An 11,341-nucleotide genomic window follows, 5' to 3' on the forward strand; every position below is an offset into this window, starting at 1 on the left:
GCACCTAGTTGCTTAAATCGTACCACCAAGGGCCTTAGTCGTACTTAGAAAACATAATTAGTAAACATATTAAAAACTATGAATAAAAACACTAACAAAACTGGTTATCACAAATATTTTTTTATTTTGCTTTCAACGTGATCACATATATCATGTATCCAACCTCTACATTTTGTACATTATATCGCGTTTTTTTCACGATCTTCCTTACATAGTTAACATATCCACGATTTTTTTGTTTCTGCTTTTGTTTTTCTTACATATTTCTCATGTACTCTTTTTTTCTTATTTAATTTATTCACAATTTTTTGGCTCTTTTTAAATCAAGTTTAGGTTTTTTTCTTTTTTATGATTTACCATATTTATTAGTTACTTGACAAAAAAGAACTTAAATTGTACAAAAATTCTCTTAATACCTGAGTCGTACGACTAAGGAATTGTGTACAGGTACGACTTAAGCATTGACGACTTGTATGTTTAAAACTAAAACGCTAACCTCAGAAAGTTCGACCGTTTGAATACGTCTAAACAATTTCCAAATACGTTTGAATACGCTTAAACAATTTCCAAATAAGTGTTACAAATTAATTTAAATAAAGAAAAAAATATAAATATCATATATATCTTACAAATGAATCAAAAATTTGAATGAAAACTGTATAAAAATCTTATTTTTTTAAGAATTTTTGTTACACGAAGCCGGCCGGCGATCTATGTGTTTACGTTTGCTTACTCGACTGAAAAGTTAATATTGAAAATACTAGATGGCGATTTTCATAATGATCAGAGGAGATATTGCCGGGGTACAACTTAGGCTGTGGTACAACTTAAGCAATCTTCCCCTATTATTTTATTCATTATTTTTGACTACTGACTTTTTCTAGCTCTTTGTAATAGCTAAATCTCAAATAATAAGGAATAGAAAAAATGCTCAAATTGGTCAAACATATTCTAAGAAGTATTCATTAAAATCAAGGATATCGTGAAAGAATATATTTTAATAAAAAGGTTCATATTTTATAAATCGATTCATATAATCCGTACTTTGTGTCAAGTTAAGCATTGCTTTAATTTTTACATATATAACAGACGCATGCTATTACAATGTTACTGAAGAATATTGTTCCTGATAATATTTAATTATTACTGATAATAAAACTTATTTTAACTTCTAAATGGGCTTAATCAACAGTGACACATGGCTGGCTAGGGTAAGTAAAGAAGTAGGTATAAAGTATTTGAAAAAATTGACTAGAACAGTCAAATACAATTAGAAAGGTTTATTAGTCAAAAAAGTCGAGTTATTTTTCCTTTTCATATTATTTATCGATTTTTAAAGTACTACCTACTACCTACACACTTGGTTTTTAGAAAACAATCCTTTCACCCTTTTATGAGCGATCGTTTAGTTTTCTATAGAGTTGCACCGTCATTATTTACAACCCTTTGGTAAAGCCCTTAACGACAAAGCATTTTAACATTTTAAAACTGCGACCCACAATGGATGATGCATTGATTTTTTTTTTGACCTCAGCTTATACGAGCTTGCCGTATAAATGTTTTAATATTTAAGAGATTAGCGTCATGTTAGTATGTTTAAGTGTAGGTAAATATTTTTAAATTAAACATGTTTTTATTTGTATTGAGATTTTGATTTTGAAATAATTTCAAATTTGTTTCATTGTACTGGTAACCCTACAGTATAAATAGAAAATAAGCTCAAAAGTATAAATTGTTACAAGGTTATTTAAGAGACAATTTAAATAATAAAGCGTGCAAATCATTGTATGTAATTGAGATCTTTTTGTTTCAAGAACAGGGCATTTCGTTTTTTTACGACCACTGTCAACCAGTTAATGTCTTGATTTTTTTAAAGCAGGCATCAAACAAAAATAAATACCTGAAAGTATGAACTCTATACAAAATACCTCTTTGAAAATATTAATAAATCGGCTTAAAATGAGAACTGAAAATATATCTTATATACTTAAATAAACTATTGGCAATTATTTTGAATTAGAATTTAATAGAAACATCAACAGTTATGTAATGATAAAGAGTTTTTTTTTATTTTAATTCAAAGAAAACATAACGGATATTAAATTTCGTTTTTGTCAAAATCTGAGATGGTCGATCAGAATCCAGTTGATAATCTGAAAACAAGCATATAATTATATGAACGCGTGAGCCGCTAAGTCCGCAGAATTATGCTCGGTGGCGACATTCTTGTTTGGGACACGTGAGGGGCGCGCACGCAGCAAGGGTTGATATAGGGATGTGAATCTGTCGATGACTTATCGATGCCTGTGATGTACTTGGCAGTATTCAGAAAAATGATTCTGCACGAAACAAATTTATAACTCTTGGCAGTAAAATTCTTGATAGTAAAATGATGAAACTAATGATAATTTTTTTAATGTGTGTATGTTTTTAAACCATTTCCTAAAATTTTATCGAGTTAAGAGTTTTTTTTAAAGAATAGAATAATTAATTGCGAATCCAATTTTGACAATACATCATATACAGTATTATTCATAAAATTATAATGAGTTCAATGTATATTACTTATGTTCATATAACTATGAAATTTGCAGTGAATTTCTTTCTATAATAAAGGAAATAATAATAATGTGTAAGCCGATCTGAATAGCTACCACTACCAGCTGGACCATCTAACATTAGTGCATACATTATAAATAATTATAGTCGTCTACTATGCTTTATATCAATGCAACTTCAGAATATAGGATTTCATTCGGGGCGATTTGGAACTAAAACTTAAATATAATAAAAATATTGTACTCTTGAAAAAATTAAAAAAAAAAACATTAAAAAAAACTATCGTTTTATTTTAATTCACATCACTATCCTCTACTAACCCTTTAAACGCGTACGCGTGTAGAGGCGAATTTTAATGCATTCATGACCTCTCAAGCGTGGCGACTGCAAAGTAACTAACAGGCCCATTGCCCCACCCTATTCCCTTTTTTATTTATTATTTTAAACGGCACAGTTATAATTTTGAGATTTTTGCTCAGGGGATGTAACGGATCGTTAGCATTGAGCTACAGCACCTGTTATATTTTGTTACATTTTATTTTAAGCTTAATTACTTAATAAACTAGTACTATGTTTAGTTTGGTATTCGAAATTTAAAAGTACTGTTTAATTTTAATTTTATCGTCATTTGTCATCATCGCAGCAGTGATTCTTTTATTAAATAAATATTGTGCATACGCAAACAAACGGCAATCTGCCTTCACAAGAGATCAGGCGCAGGACCAATAACTTGACAATGTTGACAAAACATGCGTATTAATACCGCTTAATTGATTTCTTTATTAATTGAACCCACCTTGGATTCCAATTTTGAGTTTCTTTGCTGTTTTATAGATTAACATTTTTGCTGTACACCACTAACTAAATAAAAATATAGTACTTCTTTTCGCCTGCGTCTTTGCTCTTGGTCTAGAAGTTGGTGGTCAGGTACCTTTATAAATTATAGCCCATATTTTATTAAGATGTATAAGCGATGTTATTGTGAATGTTTATTAAAAACCATTCAGTAGTTTTTTCATGCAAGAGTAATAAATGTTCGTAGATATAAATATTAGTAAGGACACTAAAGCGGCCTTATTGCTTTGAAGCTAATCCCTCAAACTATCTCTGATCATGAGTATTTGCCTGTATTGTTACTGTTGAGATTCTAGTATTAAATAAGTGTACAAGAAAACTGAGAGTTACAGAGCGAATCCTGTAATAATACGATTAGTATTTAATCAAAGAGTCTTAGATCTTAGAATCTTAGATTGTTACATTATAGCTGAGTGTTGTCGGTGAGAGCCCGTCCTTTTCGCCCTTACCGCCTTTAAATATGGCACCACCAACCTTGGGCACTATAGTACTGGGCACTATAGATGTTATGTATCTTGTGCCTGTAAATATACTGGCTGTCTGATCCTTCATACGTGTACAAACAGCAATGCTGTTTGGCGCTAGAATATCTGATATGTAGATGGTACGTAGCAAGACAGGCTCGCACAAAACTCTACGACCGAGTGATAGGCAGGTGATGCAATCATCTTGTGTCAAAAAGTTAGAATTTTTTTTATTCAAATACTTGTACATTTCGAATCAGCGTAGCGCGGTAGTAGAGTTTGAGTAGCGTGACGCAATTTGTCACCACTGGTACAAAAAAATCAACATCAAACCATGAAGTCGAGCATTTGTCAGAACATACACGGATATTTGACATCCAATCATCTGGAAACGAAACACGGTACACATATGTATGTATATGTACAACATAAACATAATTAAGCTGAACAATATAAAAATGGATTATTTATTCCATTAATTTAGTTCTACATATAAATTAAAATATTTTATGTAAATTTTTCCGTTCGTTTTTTAGACTGAGATGGCCCAGTAAGAGGCCCACTAAGGTGGCCCAATGGTTAGAAGGCGTGCATCATAACCGATGATTGCGGGTTCAAACCCAGGCAGGCACCACTATATATATGTGCTTAATTTGCGTTTATAATTCAATTCGGCGGTGAAGGAAAACATCGTGAGGAAACCTGAATGTGTCTAATTTCATCGAAAGTCTGCCACATGTGCATTCACATACGAATATAGCTCTGTCTGTCTGAGTGTCTGTTGCTATTGCACACTCAAACCACTAAACTGACTTTGATGAAATTAAGAATAAGACAATCTTTAATTTCAAGGAAATGTAAGGATCTTTCTACGCCTAATACCTGACGACCAACCCTTAAAACGAGCGTAGTTGCGTGCGATAACTAACTATGTATAAGCTTGGTTGATTTTAATTAACCGTTTATACAATTAAATATGGAAAAAAAATTAATTTACTTTCCTCTAAAAAAGATTCCTTCTTTAAAAAAGATTATTTTTATGGTGGCTAAGTCACCATTATATGCATTACACATAAATAAAATAAATTTATATATCAATAAAATGTAACGGATGGATCGAATGGTGTGACCAATTAAATATTAATATAATTTATTACATGTCAATATCGATAAAGGGTTGCTTTACAAAGAAACATTTTCATGCACTATTAACCTATTAAATAAACAAGTTAACGGTAGACATGCTTGTTTTTTCACATCTGTTTAGTTAGCTTTTTACTTCAGTAAATACAAATAGTTACTTAAAAATATTTATAGATATTAATGGATTCTAAAAATATTCAATCTTGATAAGCGTTATTACGCCAACCTATACCTTAAAAAAAGTAAATTGATGGTCATTCATAATGCCTAAAAGTATAAATACAATTTATAGACCTTAATGGATCCTAAAAATAATCAATCTTGATACATAGTCCAATCTAAGTTTGCCGGTTTCAAACTGATCCCAGGTGATAACGCAGATATATGTAATTTTTAAGAAATCAAAGTAATAAGCACGAAGTGCAGCAAGTGCCAGTCGGGGTATTCATCATCCACTCATCAGATATCCTACCGCCAAACAGCATCATCATCATCATCATCATCGCTGCAATCAGTATTATTGTGTTCCGGTTTGAACATCTTCGTTTCCAAGGTTGGTGGCGCATTGCTTATATAAGGAATGGTTAATATTTTTTAGTGTTATTGTCGATTGGGCGATGGTTACCACTTACCATCAGGTGGCCCATTTGCTCTATTTATTAGATTCGTCTAAATTTGTGAATATGTAATATATACGTAAACACTTAAATGCAATAGTGCTTTTTATGGTATTGGATACGTGCACATGAGTCATCTATCAATAAGTGTACATGCAGAAGCAAGTGCAAGCAGAGGAGGCAGAAGTTGGCGCAGTAAGAAATTAATATTAACTTTCCATCTACCACCAATCTGCCTGAAATTATATTAACCGAAAAACAATAATACTAAATAATGTTGGTTTTCGAAAGAATAACTGATGAGTAGATGGTACCTACCCGCAATAATATAATAATGTTAAACCATTTTAAATAAGAGTATGTCTCGAAATGACTTTAACACTTGATGAATTTAATTATTATTGGAATAGATAGATAGATAGAAATAGAATAGAAATAGAAAAAAAAAAACAAATTAAAGTATTTAAAGTAACATTTAGCGTCAGCATTAAATAAAATTGTAATATTAATTATTTACTGCTTACTATTAAATTATAAGTTAATATCTAATACCATATTAAAATTTATTATCAAAAACAATTTACATAATCCGTATATGCACGTAAAATAAGTGTGGAAACTTTTCTATCGCCATTTTCGAGTATGGGGCGTGTCCTAAAACACCTACAATACTCCATTGGAAAATTTTACCATAAAAATAGGGTGAGCGGCGTTCGGCCCACAGTGTGGCGTCACAGGCGCGGGAGTACACAACCACAGATAATATAGTCTAGTCATGGAGAATATGTATTTTTTTAATTTAATAGTATAATTTAGTGTTAGTGGCCAGTGTTGATAGTGGTGTGTTACCAGTAATAGAAATAGCAATCTGTGTACTTAAAAAGTAAGTTTTAGTGTTTTTGGAAAAACGATTTATTCCCGCCAATTAATATGACTCTTTGATAATAATTTTATCTAATATGAAGTTATTACGAAACATCAAAGTAGCAAAGATTTTATTATTAAGTTTATATTATGTACCTATATATCTCCACTTTTAATAAAAACTTCTTTATAAATTTGTCCTTTTTATAAAAATATATAAGTCACGTATACACAATTCCCTTGTTTCATTATTGATTTTTTTTTGAATTATTGTGTTGTGTGTAACAAAGAGATTAAAAATAACAACATCTTATAACAAATCAAAAGAATATCAATAATGATTACTTATTAATTACAGTAAAATTAATGTAAGTACTTCCTTATTTAAGTACATGATCTACAAATTCTGACTATTTCAGACAATATGTGATTATACTTAGATATATCATACATATTATATTTTAAATTAACATGGTTATTTTTTATGGTGAAATATGGAGCTTCACCAAACAAAAATAAAAATCATGGTAAATAAGATCCCGTATTTAATAACTGTAATAATATCATACATATTATATAAGACCCATACTAAAGTGATCATAGTGTTATGTACTCTGTAGGATCTTAAAACGTACAGCCTTTGTCGTTTGGTCTAATAGGATGGGATTTAGAATATAAATTATTTTCGGGTTGTTAGCGTAACGGAAAGATTTTTCAAATATTATTTCTTAGGGCGGTTCAAAACGGGATGAAGTTTGTATTTATATTTATATAGTAGTTATATCTTATATGAGAAATAAATATATATAGCCTTCCGTAAATAAGTCGAAGATCGTTGTAAAGGCATTTTTAAACATTCATCTCTAGAGAGGATGAAATTTCGTACGAAAGTTTTTCATTTTTGAAAAGTTATGTTATATAGGTATGGTATATATATATATATATATATATATATATATATTCAATGTTTAGGTTAATCCTTATGAGTAAACTACAGTTTTACAGCAATTTTGAAAATTAATTTCTTGAGGATTGTCGTTGAAATTTAGAACAGAAATACATTATTTATGAAATTCTAAATTTGAAAATTAATTAATATTCAACGCAATAAGAACTGGAATATTGAAGATAAACAGTGCTCCGCTGAATAATGGCTCCGAAGGACTATTCTATCGATTAGATGTAGGTTCCATGACGGTTATCTTTTATGCGTTACTTTTAATAATATGTTAATGTTTATTTTTTCTCAAAATCTTTACCAATATAAAAGTTTTACAATTCGTTTTACAAGTGATTCATTGATGATTTAAAAAAATGTCAGGAATTTGTCTATGCTTAATTGCTTTATGCTACTCGACCCGACGCTTCTGAAAGAGTAAAGCAAACCAATCACTTAAATAATTATAACCGACAAAAATATATTAAATATTTTGATATTTTATCTTCTGCTAGTTTTTGATCATAACAATATATTTACCCCAATAGTATTCTTTTAGTTAATTATCTGTACATACAATTTTTTTTTCTTTTTTCGAATAAATTTTAATTTGGAATAACTAATATTTATATTTACTAAATATAAACTAATGCCGAGAAGTCAAGTTAATAGCTAAGGTTTTTACTTTACTAGACGGCCCATAAAAAAATTATAGCATTTAGTATATTTGTTTTATATAGTAATTAGAAGTTAAGCACAAAACAATTGTTACAAGGGTGTAGAATAATTAATGAGGGAAGTAGTGCACGTCGCGTGCATGTCGCGTGCAGGTGGTAACGTCATGTGTACGGCGGGTGGTAGCTTGATCCGATCACGCATAATATTAATTTTTACAATTCTATCTACATTTAAAGTAACTCCATTTTTTTTTAAAATATTTAAACATCATATTTTTCAAGATTATCTATAAGTAACTCTAATAAGCTTGTCATCCTGATGGAAAATTCTTATTAAGTACCTAATTATTTTTATGTCTATATCTCTTAGAACAGTTGTAATAAATTAGGTATCAAAATATTTGATGAATCTATTATCTTTGAAAACAGACAATAATGAAGAAAGGAAGCGTCGCGTTTGTACTTATAATGTTAGCTTTACGGGAAACTGAAATGTACCTTAGCAAGTGTACCGTCTTTGCTTATTTTGTTTTTAAATAATAAAGGACACCACCAATATGTGTCTACCAAAATTCTGACCAGCGTGTGATCTGTAATGACATGTGACATGCAAATTTATTTTAATTAAGATCTGTTACAAATAGATATGACATAATCTGATGAGTTATAGTTTTTGAGAAGTCAATTTTAAATAACAAATTCTTAGAATTTAGTGACTCTGATGCTTTTCACCTCAAGGTTTTCAACTAAATATATTGAAATGATATCTTAACTGTTCGATTACAGACACGCGCAAGTCACGTGTCAAACGGGAAGGGATAGCGTCGATTTAAAGTGATTATTCATAAGCTAGTATTATTTTATTACGATATTCGGACTATCAGCAGTCCAAAAACACTATTGTAATACTCATAACTATTAATCGATTATATCAACTAAGTAGGTATGAAAAATTAAAGTAAAAGACATACTTTCTAAGTTGTGAATTATGACACATCTGTTTAGCATCCAAAAGTCTATGTTAACATAAATTACTTTAATCGATATTATAAAAAAATTAAATAAACAGTTTTAAAATAAAATAATTGAAAAAAATAGTCAACAATTATTTCACTAATAATCGCGTGAAGTGTAGACAAATTAACTTTTTAAGCGCCCCTTACCGGAAATCACAGACCGGAAGTCGGAAGTGATAAAGTTCAACTGACTTTACCGTAACACATTGCTCACGCAAGCCTAGGGGACGCTGGAGTTGACACGAAAATTACTAAGTTAAACATAATATGGAACACACTTGACTACAAGTAAAAAAACGACTACGAAAACTTAACGAAACTGTATAAAAATTCCCTAAAAGTTTAAAAGTCTTTCTCTATGTTATTTTACAAAACTCCACTACTGTCATATGAACTACATTTTTAACTTTATTAATACGCTTATTCTCTTGTTACAGATAAACAAAAATGTTCGGAACTGATTTTGAAGATTACTGCGATTTCAATGACAGCATCTGCAGTAATGACTCTGGTTTCGAAAAATCACATACAGACTCATTGGCGACGCCTGTTTCCGTCACAAGCACTCCAATAAAACATGATACGATAGATTTAGGAATTTCTATGACACCAAATAAAGAAAGTCATGTACGAAGAAAGCTGTTTACCGATGAATATGCCTATCGTTTTCCCACAACTGTTGAAGATATTAAAGTATTCGAAGACTTTCAACCACTGAATAACACTTCCACACCAGTCAAATCGAAAGACAAGAAGACTAAAGATCCCAATAAACCAAAAAGAAAATATGCCAATGGCAAAAATAGAGTATCAAGATGTAAAAGTCCTACACAGATCTTAAGGATAAAGAAAAATAGAAGAATGAAGGCCAATGATCGAGAGAGAAATAGGATGCACATGTTAAATGAAGCTCTGGATCGGCTAAGATGTGTTCTACCCACTTTTCCTGAAGATACGAAGCTGACGAAAATAGAAACACTACGATTTGCGCACAACTACATTTTCGCTCTAAGTCAAACCTTAGAGTCATTGGATAATATAAATTCTGGACAATTGCCAGTCGGAGAAGTGAGTTTCAATTATGAGAAATTAGAAAACTATCCGATAGCTGAGAAAGTGAACAAAGACGCATTCAGAGACATTTTTGTTCCCAGCAAAAGTGACGAATGTAGTGGTGATGGATACAGAAGTTTCCAAGGATTTAGCAAACCCTTTGCAAATGGATCGAATTTCCTTCAAACTCCCGAAGGTGTGCTTATAAATGTTGGTAACGTTACCGTCTCTGTAAACAATAAAGGCGGTAATTGTATAACCTCAACTACAGGAACTGGATTTTTTACGCATCCAGCGAGCTTTAGTGACGATATGTTCCAAAAAAGTTGTTACAACGAAACTTATACCGCTAACAGCTATAACAATTTTGATTCAACAGTACAAAATTCAATTCAAACTTCTAAAGAATATTTTAACCAGAAAAATTACGAGCTATTTAAAAATGCATTTGAAACTGCTAAAAATAGAAAGGTTTCTAACACTAGTGAATATACGTGTAACTACAGTCCCATTTCTAACCACAACTACAGTTATAACGAAAAATATAATTACGGAAATGAGGCATATTACTCTCAAAGTAATTTTTATTACAACGATCAAAGATACGTTGGTAGAGATTTTTATAGAAGCCCTAGTATTGTGAACGCGCAAACTTAGTAAATATATTTTTATATAAAACTATTTTTGTAAAAAAGCTAGTCATTTAGTAAAAATGTATGTTTACCAAATTTATTAAAAATAAGATAAGACAATAAAATAATTGTGCCCTTGAAATAAATTACCAAAGTTTATAATATCTAGTCATATCGGATTGTAAAAATATATTTTTTTATATTTGTATTTTTTTTATTATTTGAAACCTTGAAATGTCCTTACAGAATGTTCATACTCAAGAAACCGATTTAAGTTTTCAGTTACTAATAATTATAGACAGTATCTTAATTAAACACTAACATTTATTTATGAATTTTGTGAAAACAAATATTATATTGATCCATATTTTTTGTATTTCTTACTAAAACTAATATATCAATCTTAATTATTATTAAACTAGAATGAAATGAACAAGTTTTAATAAAAACAGTAGATATGCATTACGCAAATTCGACAATTTATAAATCTACAAAATAATTGAATATACCATAATTCTGAAACG

The 11,341-nt window shown here is 30.2% G+C and overlaps 1 protein-coding gene across 1 annotated transcript; it reads left to right on the plus strand.

Moving 5' to 3' along the window:
- The first annotated feature begins 9,579 nt into the window (after nt 1-9,579).
- On the plus strand, nt 9,580-10,842 carry LOC124530485 (basic helix-loop-helix neural transcription factor TAP). Its single transcript, XM_047104669.1, has one exon. It carries the CDS (start codon nt 9,580-9,582, stop codon nt 10,840-10,842), a length of 1,263 nt encoding a protein of 420 aa, XP_046960625.1.
- Nucleotides 10,843-11,341: the final 499 nt, after the last annotated feature.

The sequence above is a fragment of the Vanessa cardui genome, chromosome 6, assembly GCF_905220365.1.
Source record: "Vanessa cardui chromosome 6, ilVanCard2.1, whole genome shotgun sequence".
Taxonomy (NCBI): domain Eukaryota; kingdom Metazoa; phylum Arthropoda; class Insecta; order Lepidoptera; family Nymphalidae; genus Vanessa; species Vanessa cardui.

Excerpts from the sequence above, each read along its gene's own strand:
- LOC124530485 (XM_047104669.1), top strand. The coding sequence starts at position 9,580 with ATGTTCGGAACTGATTTTGAAGATTACTGCGATTTCAATGACAGCATC.